Consider the following 17898-nt stretch of genomic DNA (forward strand, 5'->3'; position numbering starts at 1 on the left):
TTTCCCACTACTCTACCATTATCCTAATCAACATGAACACCAGGACAGTGTCTGGCAATAACTCGAACTACTCTACCCTGATGCAAACCTACATGGACACCAGGACAGTGTCTGGCATCAACTCCCACTACTCTACCATGATTCTAATAAAAATCAACACCAGGACAGTGTCTATCTGGCAACAACTTCCACTACTCTACCATGATCATAATCAAAATCAACACTAGGACAGTGTCTCGCAACAACTACCACTACTCTACCATGATGCAAACCTACATCAACACCAGGATAGTGTCTGGCAACAATTCCCACTATTTCTTCCATGATCCTAACCAAATCAACACCAGGACAGTGTCTGGCAACAACTACCACTACTCTACCATGATGCAAACCTACATCAACACCAGGATAGTGTCTGGCAACAATTCCCACTATTTCTTCCATGATCCTAACCAAATCAACACCAGGACAGTGTCTGGCAACAACTACCACTACTCTACCATGATGCAAACCTACATGAACACCAGGACAGTGTCTGGCATCAACTCCCCTTACTCTACCATGATCCTAATCAAAATCAACACCAGGACAGTGTCTGGCATCAATTCCCACTACTCTACTATGATCATAATCAAAATGAAGACCAGGACAGTGTCTGGCAACAATTACCACTACTCTACCATGATGCAAACCTACATAACACCAGGACAGTGTCTTGCAACAATTCCCACTATTTCTACCATGATCCCAATCAAAATCAACACCAGGACAGTGTCTGGCAACAACTACCACTACTCTACCATGATTCAAACCTACATCAACACCAGGATAGTGTCTTGCAACAATTCCCACTACTCTACCATGATCCTAATCAAAATCAACATCAGGACAGTGTCTGGCAACAACTACCACTACTCTACCATGATGCAAACCAACATCAACACTAGGTCAATGTCTGGCAATATTTCCCACTATTTCTACCATGATCCTAATCAAAATCAACACCAGGACAGTGTCTGGCAACAACTACCACTACTCTACCATGATCCTAATCAAAATCAACACCAGGACAGTGTCTGGCAACAACTCCCACAACTCTATCATGATGCAAACATACATCAACACCAGGACAGTGTCGGGCATCAACTCCCACTACTCTAACATGATCCTAATCAAAGTCAACACAAGAACAGTGTCTTGCAACAACTCCCACTACTCTACCATGATCCTAATCAAAATCAACACCAGGACAGTGTCTGGCAACAACTACCACTTCTCTACCATGATACAAACCTACATGGACACCAGGACAGTGTCTGGCATCAACTCCCACTACTCTACCATGATTCTAATAAAAATCAACACCAGGGCAGTGTCTATCTGGCAACAACTTCCACTACTCTACCATGATCATAACCAAAATCAACACTAGGAGAGTGTCTGGCAACAAGTACCACTACTCTACTATGATGCAAACCTACATCAACACCAGGATAGTGTCTTGCAACAATTCCCACTATTTCTACCATGATCCTAATCAAAATCAACACCAGGACAGTGTCTGGCAACAACTACCACTACTCTACCATGATGCAAACCTACATGAACACCAGGACAGTGTCTGGCATCAACTCCCACTACTGAACAATGATCCTAATCAAAATCAACACCAGGACAGTGTCTGGCAACATCTCCCACTACTCAACCATGATCCTCATCAAAATCAACACCAGGACAGTGTCTGGCAACATTTCCCACTACTCTACCATTATCCTAATCAACATGAACACCAGGACAGTGTCTGGCAATAACTCCAACTACTCTACCATGATGCAAACCTACATGGACACCAGGGCAGTGTCTGGCATCAACTCCCACTACTCTACCATGATTCTAATACAAGAGGACCATGATGGTCCTGAATCGCTCACCTGTCCCAACATGACCCAGTTTTGAAATGAGTATGACGTCGTTTTTTTTCTATTATTTGACAAAGTGACCTAGTTTTTCAGCTCATGTGACCCAGTTTTGAACCTGACCTAGATATCATAAAGATGAACATTCAGACCAACCTTCATACAGATCCCATGAAAAATATGGCCTCCAGAGAGGTCACAAGGTTTTTTTCATTATTTGATCTACTGACCTAGTTATTGATGGCACGTGACCCAGTTTCAAACTTGACCTAGATATCATCAAGGTGAACATTCTGACCAATTTTCATGAAGATCCATTCAAAAGTATGGCCTCTAGACAGGTCACAAGGTTTTTCTATTTTTAGACCTAATGACCTAGTTTTTGACCGCAGCTGACCCAGTTTCAAACTTGACCTAGATATCATCAAGATGAACATTCAGACCAACTTTCATACAGATCCCATGAAAAATATGGCCTCTAGAGAGGTCACAAGGTTTTTCTATTATTTGACCTACTTACCTAGTTTTTGAAGGCACATGACCCAGTTTCAAACTTGACCTAGATATCATCAAGGTGAACATTCAGACCAATTTTCATGAAGATCTTTTGAAAATATGGCCTCTAGAGAGGTCTCAAGGTTTTTCTATTTTTAGACCTACTGACCTAGTTTTTAACCACAGTTGACCCAGTTTCAAACTTGGCCTAGATATCATCAAGATGAACATTCAGACCAACCTTCATACAGATCCCATGAAAAGTATGGCCTTAGAGAGGTCACAAGGTTTTTTTATTATTTGACCTACTGACCTAGTGATGTCGGCCCACGTGACCCAGTTTCAAACTTGTCCTAGATTCATCAAGGGTAAACATTTCTGACCAATTTTCATGAAGATCTTTCAAAGATGACCTCTGGAGGGTCCAAGGTTTTTTTCTATTTTTAGACTTATGACCTAGTTTTTCACCGCAGTGACCCAGTTTCGAACCTGATCCTTGATATCATCAAGATGAACATTCAGACCAATTTTCATACAGATCCCATGAAAAATATGGCCTCTAGAGAGGTCACAAGGTTTTTCTATTATTTGACTACTGACCTAGTTTTTGAAGGCACGTGACCCAGTTTCGAACTTGACCTAGATATCATCAAGGTGAACATTCTGACCAATTTTCATGAAGATCTTGTGAAAAATATGGCCCCTAGAGAGGTCACAAGGTTTTTCTATTTTTAGACCTACTGACCTAGTTTTTAAACCGCACGTGACCCAGTTTCGAACTGACCTAGATATCATCAAGATGAACATTCTGACCAACTTTCATACAGATCCATGAAAAATATGGCCTCTAGAGAGGTCACAAGGTTTTTCTATTATTTGACCTATTTGACTTAGTTTTTGAAGGCACATGACCAAGTTTCGAACTTGACCTAGATATCATCAAGGTGAACATTCAGACCAATTTTCATGAAGATCTTGTGAAAAATATGGCCTCTAGAGAGGTCACAAGGTTTTTCTATTTTTAGACCTACTGACCTAGTTTTTAACCACAGTTGACCCAGTTTCGAACTTGGCCTAGATATCATCAAGATGAACATTCAGACCAACCTTCATACAGATCCCATGAAAAATATGGCCTCTAGAGAGGTCACAAGGTTTTTTTATTATTAGACCTACTGTCCTAGTTATTGACGGCACGTGACCCAGTTTCGAACTTGACCTAGATATCATCAAGGTGAACATTCTGACCAATTTTCATGAAGATCCATTCAAAAGTATGACCTCTAGAGAGGTCACAAGGTTTTTCTATTTTTAGACCTAATGACCTAGTTTTTGACTGCAGCTGACCCAGTTTCGAACTTGATCTAGATATCATCAAGATGAACATTCAGACCAATTTTCATACAGATCCCATGAAAAATATGGCCTCTAGAGAGGTCACAAGGTTTTTCTATTATTTGACCTACTGACCTAGTTTTTGAAGGCACATGACCCAGTTTCGAACTTGACCTAGATATCATCAAGGTAAACATTCTGACCAATTTTCATGAAGATCTTGTGAAAAATATGGCCCCTAGGGAGGTCACAAGGTTTTTCTATTTTTAGACCTACTGACATAGTTTTTGACTGCACGTGACCCAGTTTCGAACTTGACCTAGATATCATCAAGATGAACATTCTGACCAACTTTCATAAAGATCCCATGAAAAATGTGACCTCTAGAGAGGTCACAAGCAAAAGTTTACGCACGGACGACGGACGACGGACGCTGCGCGATCACAAAAGCTCACACTGTCACTTTGTGACATGTGAGCTAAAAAATCAACACCAGGACAGTGTCTATCTGGCAACAACTTCCACTACTCTACCATGATCATAATCAAAATCAACACTAGGACAGTGTCTGGCAACAACTACCACTACTTTACCATGATGCAAACCTACATCAACACCAGGATAGTGTCTGGCAACAATTCCCACTATTTTTTCCATGATCCTAACCAAATCAACACCAGGACAGTGTCTGGCAACAACTACCACTACTCTACCATGATGCAAACCTACATGAACACCAGGACAGTGTCTGGCAACAACTCCCACTACTCTACCATGATCCTAATCAAAATCAACACCAGGACAGTGTCTGGCATCAATTCCCACTACTCTACTATGATCATAATCAAAATCAACACCAGGACAGTGTCTGGCAACAATTACCACTACTCTACCATGATGCAAACCTACATAACACCAGGACAGTGTCTTGCAACAATTCCCACTATTTCTACCATGATCCCAATCAAAATCAACACCAGGACAGTGTCTGGCAACAACTCCCACTACTTTACTATGATCCTAATCAAAATCAACATCAGGACAGTGTCTGGCAACAACTACCACTTCTCTACCATGATCATAATCAAAATCAACACCAGGAAAGTGTCTGGCAACAACTACCACTACTCTACCATGATGCAAACCTACATCAACACCAGGATAGTGTCTTGCAACAATTCCCACTACTCTACCATGATCCTAATCAAAATCAACATCAGGACAGTGTCTGGCAACAACTACCACTACTCTACCATGATGCAAACCTACATCAACACCAGGTCAATGTCTGGCAATAATTCCCACTATTTCTACCATGATCCTAATCAAAATCAACACCAGGACAGTGTCTGGCAACAACTACCACTACTCTACCATGATCCTAATCAAAATCAACACCAGCACAGTGTCTGGCAACAACTACCACTACTCTTCCATGATGCAAACCTACATCAACACTAGGACAGTGTCTGGCATCAACTCCCACTACTCTACCATGATCCTAATAAAAATCAACACCAGGACAGTGTCTGGCAACAACTTCCACTACTCGACTATGATCCTAATCAAAATCAACACCAGGACAGTGTCTCGCAACAAGTACCACTACTCTTCTATGATGCAAACCTACATCAACACCAGGATAGTGTCTTGCAACAATTCCCACTATTTCTACCATGATCCTAATCAAAATGAACACCAGAGCAATGTCTGGCAACAATTACCACTACTCTACCATGATCCTAATCAAAATCAACACCAGGACAGTCTGGCAACAGCTCCCACAACTCTATCATGATGCAAACATACATCAACACCAGGACAGTGTCTGGCATCAACTCCCACTACTCTAACATGATCCTAATCAAAGTCAACACCAGGACAGTGTCTTGCAACAACTCCCACTACTCTACCATGATCCTAATCAAAATCAACACCAGGACAGTGTCTGGCAACAACTACCACTACTCTACCATGATGCAAACCTACATGGACACCAGGACAGTGTCTGGCATCAACTCCCACTACTCTACCATGATCCTAATCAAAATCAACACCAGGACAGTGTCTTGGCAACAACTTCCACTACTCTACCATGATCATAATCAAAATCAACATCAGGACAGTGTCTGGCAACAAGTACCACTACTCTACTATGATGCAAACCTACATCAACACCAGGATAGTGTCTTGCAACAATTCCCACTATTTCTACCATGATCCTAATCAAAATCAACACCAGGACAGTGTCTGGCAACATTTCCCACTACTCTGCCATTATCCTAATCAACATGAACACCAGGACAGTGTCTGGCAATAACTCCAACTACTCTTCCATGATCCCAATCAAAATCAACACCAGGACAGTGTCTGGCAACATCTCCCACTACTCTACCATTATCCTAATCAACATGAACACCAGGACAGTGTCTGGCAATAACTCCAACTACTCTTCCATGATCCCAATCAAAATCAACACCAGGACAGTGCCTGGCAACAATTACCACTACTCTACCATGATCCTAATCAAAATCAGGACAGTGTCTGGCAACTGCTCCCACTACTCTGTCATGATGCAAACATACATCAACACCAGGACAGTGTCTTGCATCAACTCCCACTACTCTACCATGATCCTAATCAAAAGCAACACCAGGACAGTGTCTGGCAACAACTACCACTACTCTACTATGATGCAAACCTACATGGACACCAGGAAAGTGTCTGGCATCAACTCCCACTACTCTACCATGATCCTAATAAAAATCAACACCAGGACAGTGTCTGGCAACAACTTCCACTACTCTACCATGATCATAATCAAAATCAACACTAGGACAGTGTCTGGCAACAAGTACCACTACTCTACTATGATGCAAACCTACATCAACACCAGGATAGTGTCTTGCAACAATTCCCACTATTTCTACCATGATCTTAATCAAAATCAACACCAGGACAGTGTCTGGCAACAACTACCACTACTCTACCATGATGCAAACCTACATGAACACCAGGACAGTGTCTTGGCATCAACTCCCACTATTCAACCATGATCCTAATCAAAATCAACACCAGGACAGTGTCTGGCAACATCTCCCACTACTCAACCATGATCCTAATCAAAATCAACACCAGGACAGTGTCTGGCAACATCTCCCACTACTCTACCATTATCCTAATCAACATGAACACCAGGACAGTGTCTGGCAATAACTCCAACTACTCTTCCATGATCCCAATCAAAATCAACACCAGGACAGTGTCGGGCCCAACATCCCCCACTATCTACCATTATCCTAATCAACATGAACACCAGGACAGGTCTGGCAATAACTCCAACTACTCTTCCATGATCCCAATCAAAATCAACACCAGGACAGTGCCTGGCAACAATTACCACTACTCTACCATGATCCTAATCAAAATCAGGACAGTGTCTGGCAACAGCTCCCAGTACTCTATCATGATGCAAATATACATCAACACCAGGACAGTGTCTTGCATCAACTCCCACTACTCTACCATGATCCTAATCAAAAGCAACACCAGGACAGTGTCTGGCAACAACTCCCACTACTCTACCATGATCCTAATCAAAATCAACACCAGGACAGTGTCTGGCAACAGCTACCACTACTCTATCATGATGCAAATATACATCAACACCAGGACAGTGTCTGCATCAAACTCCCCTACTCTACCATGATCCTAATCAAATCAACACCCAGGACAGTGTCTGGCAACAACTCCATTACTCTACCATGATCCTAATCAAAATAACACCAGGACAGTGTTGGAAAACAGCTCCCATACTTTTACCATGATCCTAATCAAAATCAACACCAGGACAGTGTCTGGCAACATCTCCCACTACTCTATCATGATCCTAACCTACATCAACACCAGAATAGTGCCTGGCGATTCAAAATAATTTGAACAATCTTGGTAGAGGGTCACACAACGACCATTTGTGTAAAATTATTCTAAAATCGGGCCAGCAGTTTCACACAAGAAGATTTTTAAAGTTTCCACTATATACATATAGGGAAAAGTGGCCATGCCCTCTGGCAGCCATGTTTTTTCACTATTCAAAATAATCTGAATATTCTTGGTAGAGGGTCACACATGAACCATTTGTGTAAAATTATTCTAAAATCGGGCCAGCAGTTTCACACAAGAAGATTTTTAAAATTTCCACTATATACATATAGGGAAAAGTGGCCATGCCCTCTGGCAGCCATGTTTTTTCACTATTCAAAATAATCTGAATATTCTTGGTAGAGGGTCACACATGAACCATTTGTGTAAAATTATTTTAAAATCTAGCATGCAGTTTCACACAAGAAGATTTTTTAAATTTCCACTATATACATATAGGGAATAGTGACCACGCATCCTGGCAGCCATGTTTTTTGACAAATTAATTGGTATAATTTGAATAATCTTGGTAAAGGGTAACATAAGGACCATTTGTGTGAAATTATTTCAAAATCGGACCATCGGTTTAGTATGAGATGTTGTTTGAAGATTTTTCTATTTTTAGCTTGATGGCCCCTATGTGCAACCAAGCAGAACCGTCTGAAACATTTTGGTACAGGACCATCCAAGGAACATCCATGCCAAGTTTCATCAAAATCCATTCAGTGGTTTTGGAGGAGATGTCTTTTAAACACAATTGTTGACAAAGGACGTACAACAGACAGTCAGCGTGATCGCAATAACTCACCATGAGCATTGCTCACCTGAGCTAAAAACAAAACAGAACTTAATACAGAAAATGTGCATTACAGGTAAGTTCGTGCAGATGTGTAAAAAGCAAAATAGAGTTACGTACAAAACTTAATCGAATTGGAAAGAGGACGCTGACCAATGGGTGAGTGCAATAACTACATTTTCTGAAAAATTGAGCTAAATGAGTGTCTAGAGTTTAATCTACTGATGTTTTTATATATTATTCCTGAATCATACTGACCAGTTTCTGCACTGACTCCTAACCCACTGTCTTGACCATGTGGTAAACGCTCTCTACTGGTCAACTCTGTATTGTCCGCTAACAAATCTGTCTTCTGTAACATTGGTGTTGATATCTTTAACTTGTTTCTTTTCAAAACTGGACTTGGCTTGTCTATATTGCTGAAAGTGAGACGTTCCATTTATGACATGCTGCATCAAGAAAGAACAATCACATTGACTGCCAAAATAGAAATTTATTTTTTAATTATCATTTCCGGCTGTGGCCTGTCCATCAGGTAATTATAATTAAACAGGCTAGGAAATAAGATCAGAAAATTTTTGGAGTATTTTTTCCTATATAACTCATATAACAAGTGACCCCAGGCTGAGGCCTCTTTTCATCCCAGGGGCATAATTTGACCAATCTTGTTAGAGAACCACAGTTACCACTAGGCAATGCTACATACCAAGTATCAAAGGCCTAGGCCTTGAACTATCAGACATGATGGTTTTAAAAAAATTTCCTATATAAGTCTATGTAAAACTTTGGACCCCCGGCCTCAAGCCTCTTTTCACCCCTGGGTAATTATTTGAACAATCTTTGTAGAGGACCATAAGTCAATATTACATACCAAATATCAAAGGCCTATCTTGGTAGAGGACCATTGTAGGGATAATACACGTTTTTTTGTGTATTAACGTCTGCAGAAGCCCGCGGGATTGTTTGTGACCGAGACCGAAGGTCGAGGTCACAAACATATCCCAAGGGCTTCTGCAGATGTTAATAACCAAAAAAACGTGTATTGTCGCTATTCTTGCATAAAAATATATTTCACGACGATTTATGTATTGTTTTCATACGTGATGACTTGACGATTCCGGTACATTTTTTATTTACCATTCCAGTTGTTCTTGGAAACGGTAAACATGTTTTAAATATCCGTATCCAGGGCCCGGAAATAAACAACGCTATCAAAAGCACCTCCCGAAGGTTTTTTTAAACGATTTTTATCTCTCATTTTTACAAACATAAATTACCAATAATTGTTCATACCATTTGACATTTGGTGGGCTCGATCACAATTTTCAAGAATAATAACTTTGCATTCGAGTTTATATTGAGTACGGACACGCAGTTGGAGTACGGATAAGTACGAACGTAGTGTCAAGTTTCCAAGCTGTTTATATAAATTCTTCGAGAAATTAGATAAAAACATACCAACTGATACTTACCAAAATCATAAGTATAATACCTAAAAATGAACAATAGCACAAGTTACACGAGATACTTATTTATTCACAGTTATTTACAATAACTGAATAGACGATTTGTAAAGGGAGTGAACTCTAAGAGAAGCTAGGGCGTACATTGATGGGGGCAGTACGTTGGGGGTTGGAAACAGATAAAGCTAAACATACTATGGATTAAATTTTATCTATAATGCTCAAGATGAGGTTGTTAAGGAAGAAACAAGACGCAGATGCCAAATAAACAGAGTGCGAAAAATACATACATATATCCCTGGCAAAGCATTTCAAAAATAACAAGAGCTGTCCGTAAGACAGCCAAGCTCGACTATTCGAAATATTGTCACAGAAGCAGGAAATTATTACCCAAAATGTTAAATATCAAAAGAGTTTTAAGTTCGAAAGGGGACATAATTTGACCAAAATGCATATCAGAGTTATGGGACTTGATGCTATCAATAGTTTTATAACCCGAAGAACATGTTTAAGTTTCAATTCCATAATCTGCATTAGTTTTGAAGTAGTAACTTTCATGTAAACTTTAACCAGAATTTTCTAAGTCCAAAAGGGGGTTTAATTTGCTCAAAATACAAGTTAGAGTTATGGAACTTGACCAGTGAGCTTGGTAATTGCCTAGAAAAAGAATAAATAAGTTTCAAAGCTATATGCCTTTTGGTAATAGCTGTATGTACTTGCAGCAAAACTTTAACCAGGATTCTAAGTCCAAAAGGGGGATAATTTGCCCAAAATACATGTCAGAGTATGGGACTTGATTCTTCAACTTGTTTTATAACCCCGAAGACACGTGTGAAGTTTCAATTCAATATCTGCATTAGTTTTGGTGATATAACTTGCATGTAAAACTTTAACCAGGATTTTCTAAGTCCAAAAGGGGGCATAATTTGCCCAAAATACATGTCAGAGTTATGGGACTTGACCCAGTGAGGTAGGTAATTGATCTAGAAAAGGAAGAAATAAGTTTTCAAATATATATGCCTTTAGTAATAGCTGTAGTACTTGCACGCAAAACTTTAACAGAATTTCTAAGTCCAAAAGGGGGCATAATTTGCCCAAAATACATGTCAGAGTTAGGACTTTACCCAGGAGGTTGGTTAATTGATCTAGAAAAGAAAATATAAGTTTCAAATATATATGCCTTTTAGTAAAGCTGTATGTACTTGCACGCAAAACTTTAACCGAATTTCTAAGTCCAAAAGGGGCATAATTTGCCCAAAATACATGTCAGAGTTATGGGACTTGACCCCGTGTGGTAGGTTATTGATCTAGAAAAAGAAAAATAAGTTTCAAATCTATATGCCTTTTAGTAAAGCTGTATGTACTTGCACGCAAAACTTTTAACCAGAATTTTCTAAGTCCAAAAGGGGGCATAATTTGGCCAAAATGAAGGTCAGAGTTATGGGACTTGGTGCTATCAACTAGTTTTATAACCCTAGAGACACATGTGAAGTTTCAATTCAATATCTGCATTAGTTTTGGAGATAGTAACTTGCATGTAAAACTTTAACCAGAATTTTCTAAGTCCAAAAAGGGGCATAATTTGCTCAAAATACATGTTAGAGTTATGGAAATGACCCATGAGGTTGGTTTAAATTTACCTAGAAAAAGAATAAATAAGTTTTTAAAGCTTTTAGGCCTTTAAATGGGTAGCTGTATGTACTTGCATGCAAAAACTTAACCAAGGTGTGACGCCGACGCCACGCCAGGGTGAGTAGAATTGCTAGACTATTCTTCGAATAGTCGAGCTAAAAATCGGGTATTAACAGCACGTGAATTGCCTTGTTTGCACACGATTTTTCTTCCGTTAATACATGGGCGGATCCAGTGAAAAAAGTAGTTTTTATGCAAGAAAAGGCAATATTACATACCAAATATCAAAGGCCTAAGTCTTCTGGTTTCAGGCAAGTAGATTTTTAAAGTTTTTTTTCCTTTGTAAGTCTATGTAAAACTTGGAACACCCGGGGTGGGCCCTCTTATCACACCTGGGGCATAATTTGAACAATCTTGGTAGCGGACCACAGGCAATGCTTCAAACCAAATATCAAAGGCCTAGGTCTTATGTTTTAAGACAAAAAGATTTTTAAAGTTTTTTTCCTATATAAGTCTATGTAAAACTTGGGACCCCCAGGGTGGGGCCTCTTTTCACCCCAGGGGCATCATTTGAACAATCTTGGTAGAGGACCACTAGATGATATCGCATACCAAATATCAAAGCCCTTGGCCCTGTGTTTTTTCACAAGAAGATTTTTAAAGTTTTTCCCTATATAAGTCTATATAAACCATGTGACCCCTAGGGCGGGGCCATATTTGACCCTAGGGGGATAATTTGAAAAATATTGGTAGAGGACCACTAGATGATGCTATACAACAAATATCAAAGCCCTAGGACCTTTGGCTTTGCACAAGAAGATTTTCAAAGTTTTCCCTATAAGTCTATATAAACCATGTGACCCCCAGGACAGGGCCATATTTGACCCTAGGGGGATAATTTGAACAATCTTAGTAAAGAACCACTTGATGATGCTATATGCCAAAAATAAAAGCCCTATGACCTGTGGTTTTGGACAAGAACATTTTTTAAGTTTTTCCTTTTGTTGCCATGGCATCCAGAGTTCTGTATGGAATTCAATTCTTTGAACACTTTTTAAAGAAGACCATCCAAGGAATATCACTGTGAAGTTTCATCAAAATTGGCCTGGTGGTTTAGGAGGAGATGTTGAAAGGGAAGTGTTGCCGGACGGCGGACGGTGAGCGATCACAATAGCTTACTCCGAGCACTTTGAGCTCAGGTGAGCTAAATACAAAACAGTAGGTCAGTAGGTCAGGTCAAAGTCATCAGGTAACTAGAGATGCTTTTGAGAAAAGCGCATGTCTCCCACAACTGCCCCTATGTAAAATGTCTAGTTTCTTTAGATGGTTTAGACGAATGGATCCAATTATATGGTCTGGATGAGTGGGTCCAATCAGTAATTCAAGGGCCATAAATCAAAAGTGCCTGGGTGGATTTGGCTAGTTATCGAACTTGGCTAAGGTCTTATGGCCAAACGCATTTTGTTCAAGTTTAGTGAAGATCCGATGAGAAATGTTGGATTTAGAGAGCGGACAAGAGTAAAAAGGCAGATTTTTAGGTAATTCAAGGGCTGTAACTCCATAATGCCTAGACCGATTTGGCTAGTTATCAAACCTGGTCGAGGTCTCATGGTCAAACACATTTTGTTCAAGTTTGGTGAAGACCGAATGAAAAATGTTCGACTTAGAGTGCGGACAAGAGTAAAACTGCCAATTTTTCGATAATTCAAGGGCTGTAACTCCAAAATGCCTCGACCGATTTGGCTAGTTATCAAACTTGGCCGAGGTCTCATGGTCAAACACATTTTGTTCAAGTTTGGTGAAGATCGGATGAGAAATGTTTGAATTAGAGTGCGGACAAGAGTAAAAAGGCCGATTTTTGGTAATTCAAGGGCCATAACTCCAAGACACCTGGACCGATTTGGCTAGTTATCGAACTTGGCCGAGCTCTTATGGTCAAACACATTTTGTTCAAGTTTGGTGAAAATTGGATGAGAAATGTTCGACTTAGAGTGCGGACAAGCTTTGTGACAGACACAGACACAGACACACACACACAGACTAGAGTAAATCAATATGCCTCCCACACCATTGTGTGGTGGGAGACATAATTATAATCAAACAGTCTAGGAGATATGGTCCGATAACATTTGAATTATTTTTTACTATATAACTCATACAACTAGTGATCTCCGGGGCAGGACCTCTTTTCACCCCAGGGGCATAAATTGAACAGTCTTGTTAGAAAACCACTAAGCAATGCTACATATCAAATATCAAAGGCCTAGGCTGTGAACTTTTAGACAAGAAGATTTTTAAAGTTTTTCCTATATAAGTCAATGTAAAACTTGTAACCCTTGGGGCGGGGGCCTCTTTTCACTCCAGAGGCATAATTTGAACAATCTTGGTAGAGGACCACGAGGCAATGCTATGTAACAAATATCAAAGGCCTTGGTCTTGTGGTTTCAGGCAAGAAGATTTTTAAAGTTTTTTCTTATACAAGAGGGTCATGATGACCCTGAATCGCTCGCCTGAGTAATATGAGCTACATGTTTCAAATGTCAAACTGATGATAAAATATTAAGAAAGTCAGTAGGTCACATTCATGGTCAATGAAATTCAGTTTTACGATTTGTGTGCAAAACTGTATGTCATCAAAATTTCAAGGCTGTATCTTAAAAAACAAGAAAGTAGGTCAGTAGGTCAAGATCACAGTCAAGTGACATCATATTACTTGGGGTCATTAGGTAATTATAATTAAACAGTCTTGGTAATAGGATCAGATGATTTTTTAAGTATTTTTTCTTTTATAACTTACATAATAACTAAGTGACCCCAGGGCGGGGCCTCTTTTAACCCCAGGGGCATAATTTGAACAACTTTGGTAGAGGACTACTAGACAATGCATCATACCAAATATCAAAAGCCTAGGTCATATGGTTTCAGATAAGAAGATTTTAAAAAAAAATTCCTATATGTCTATATAAAATTTGGGACACCCAGGGCAGAGCCTCTTTTCACCCAAGCGGTACAATATTAATAATTTTGGTTGAGGACCATAAGACAATGCTACAAACCAAATATCAAAGGTCTAAGTGTTGTGGTTTCAAACAAGAAGATTTTTAAACTTTTTTTCCTATATAAGTCTATGTAAAACTTGGGAACCCCGGGGCGGGGCCATATTTGACCCTAGGGGGATCATTTGAACAATCTTGGTAGAGGACCACTAGATGATGCTAGTTATGCTACATACCAAATACCAAAGCCCTAGGCCATGTGGTTTTGTACAAGAAGATTTTCAAAGTTTTCCCTATATAAGTCTATATAAACCATGTGACCCCCGGGGCAGGGCCATATTTGACCATAGGGGGATAATTTGAACAAATTTGGTAGAGGACCACTAGATGATGCTACACACCAGATATCAAAGCCCTAGGCCCTGTGGTTTTGGACAAGAAGATTTTTAAAGTTTTTCCTTTAGGTTGCCATGGCAACCAGAGTTCTGAATGGAATTCAATTCTTTGAAAAATTTTGAAAGGGGACCACCCAAGGATCTTTCCTGTTAAGTTTGGTGTAATTCTGCCCAGTGGTTTTCAAGAAGAAGATTTTTTAAGAAATTGTTGATGGACGACGCACTACGCACGACTTACGAGGCACGACGGACATCAAGCAATCACAAAAGCTCACCTTGTCACTTCGTCACAGGTGAGCTAACTAGAGCTATCACTAAAGGTGATGAATGTACCCCCCGCATACACTGACACAGTACACTGCAATCTGACACACACAAGATTGCATAATTATGTGGACTGTATGTATATAGACTGTATGTATACAGTATAGTAACAAAAAACAAAGTCCCATAACTATGCAGAATATTTATCTAAAAGAATGTAACATGCACCATGCACAACTAGGGTTGGTACTGATCACTTGTGTGAAGTTTCATTAAATTGTGTGCAAGGGTTTGGTAGATTAGGCACGCACAAGATTGCATATGCAGACTGTATGTACATAGTATGTTAACAAGAAACAAAGTCCCATAACTCTGCAATTTTTGTCGCTGAAAGAACCTAACATGCCCCATGCACAACTACTGTTGTTACTGATCACTTGTGTGAAGTTTCATTAAATTGTGTCAAGGGGATGAGGAGAGATGGTGCGCACAAGATTGGTTCTATGTATATAGTATAGTAACAAAAAAACAAAGTCCCATAACTCTGCAAATTTTTTTTCTAAAAGAACCTAACATGCCCCATGCACAACTACTGTTGGTACTGATCACTTGTGTGAAGTTTCATTAAATTGTGTCAAGGGGATGAGGAGAGATGGTGCGCACAAGATTGTGTCTATGTATATAGTATAGTAACAAAAAAACAAAGTCCCATAACTCTGCAGATGGTGCGCACAAGATTGCGTCTACGGACAGACAGACAACCTGAAACCAGTATTCACTTCAACTTTGTTGTCGGGGGGTACAAAAATGGAGATATATAAAGAAGAAAATTGAATAAAGGGAGATAGTTAACAAGAGGACCATGATGGTCCTGAATCGCTCACCTCTTCCCACATGACCCAGTTGATAAACATTCAGACCAACTTTCATACAGATCCCATGAAAAATATGGCCTCTAGAGAGGTCACAACGTTTTTTCATTATTTGACCTACTGACCTACTTTTTGAAGGCACGTGACCCACTTTCGAACTTGACCTAGATATCATCAAGATGAACATTCTGACCAATTTTCATGAAGATCCATTCACAAATATGGCCTCTAGAGATGTCACAAGGTTTTTCTATTTTTAGATCTACTGACCTAGTTTTTGACCGCACATGACCCTGTTTCGAACCTGACCTAGATATCATCAAGATGAATATTCAGACCAACTTTCATACAGATCCCATAAAAAATATGGCCTTTAGAGAGGTCACAAGTTTTTTCTATTATTTGACCTACTGACCTAGTTTTTGATGGCATGTGACCCACTTTCGAAGTCGACCTAGATATCATCAAGATGAACATTCAGACCAACTTTCATACAGATCCCATGAAAAATATAGCCTCTAGAGAGGTCACAAGGTTTTCCTATTTTTAGACCTACTGACCTAGTTTTTGACCACACATGACCCTGTTTTGAATTTGACCTAGATATCAAGATGAACATTGAAACCAACTTTCATACAGATCCCATAAAAATATGGCCTTTAGAGAGGTCACAAGGTTTTTCTATTATTTGACCTACTGACCTAGTTTTTGACGGCACGTGACCCAGTTTCAAACTTTATTTAGATATCATCAAGATGAACATTCAGACCAACTTTCATACAGATCCCATGAAAAATATGGCCTCTAGAGAGGTCACAATGTTTTTCTATTATTTGACCTACTGACCTAGTTTTTGATGGCACGTGACCCAGTTTCAAACTTGACCTAGATATCATCAAGGTGAACGTTCTGACCAATTTTCATGAAGATCTTGTGAAATATATGGCCTCTAAATAGGTCACAAGGTTTTTCTATTTTTAGACCTACTGACCTAGTTTTTGAAGGCACGTGACCCAGTTTCGAACTTGACCTAGATATCATCATGATGAACATTCTGACCAACTTTCATAAAGATCCCACAAAAAATGTGACCTCTAGAGATGTCACAAGGAAAAGTTTATGCATGGACGCACGCACGCATGGACGACGGATGCTGGGCGATCACAAAAGCTCACCTTGTTCATATGTGACAGGTGAGCTAAAAAACTAAGTACAGTAGAGTTATGGTTCTTTGACACTGCACTTCTCAATAATGGCCTCCATCATTTTGAGAAATTTCAATGAAATGCCATTAATACTTTTCAAGTAATGCTCTGGACAAGTCTTATTTTGTATAACAAAGGGAGATCATTCAAAAACAAGGTAGAGTTATGGTTCTTTGACACTGCACTTCCCATCAATGGCCTCTATCATTTTTTGAAGTTTCAAGTTATGCTCCTGAAAAGCTTTATTTTGTATAATAAAAGGAGCTAATTCAACAAGAGCTGTCCATAAGACAAGCGTGCTCCACTATTTGGGGATTTGACAGTAAAATGAATATATGTCTGAATAAGAGACCTCTACTTTAAAAGGAAGATACACCAATGGACATAATTCCATCAAATACACAAATCTGAGTTATTAGGATTGTTACAACACATGCAGATGATGATGATAAAGATATATTTTGAGTTTCAAGTCATTATCGTATATAGTACCAAAGTTATGTCCAGAAAACGAAGTTTGTAAAAAACTTAAGTATAAAAGGGGTATAATTCGGTCAAAAATATAAACCAGTTATGGGGATTGTTACCACACATGCAGATGATGATGA

At 39.4% G+C, this 17898-nt stretch overlaps 1 protein-coding gene across 4 annotated transcripts in view; it reads right to left on the bottom strand.

Moving 5' to 3' along the window:
* Positions 1 to 17898, bottom strand: part of LOC123537615 (serine/threonine-protein kinase Nek4-like) — a 157278-nt gene that overhangs the window by 72697 nt on the left and 66683 nt on the right. For all 4 annotated transcript variants that reach the window (XM_053529204.1, XM_053529206.1, XM_053529205.1 and 1 more), the window contains one exon: positions 8722 to 8882. In XM_053529204.1, the coding sequence (XP_053385179.1) occupies positions 8722 to 8882 (161 nt within the window). The remainder of the gene's footprint in view (positions 1 to 8721; positions 8883 to 17898) is intronic.

Source organism: Mercenaria mercenaria, chromosome 17 (genome assembly GCF_021730395.1).
Source record: "Mercenaria mercenaria strain notata chromosome 17, MADL_Memer_1, whole genome shotgun sequence".
Taxonomy (NCBI): domain Eukaryota; kingdom Metazoa; phylum Mollusca; class Bivalvia; order Venerida; family Veneridae; genus Mercenaria; species Mercenaria mercenaria.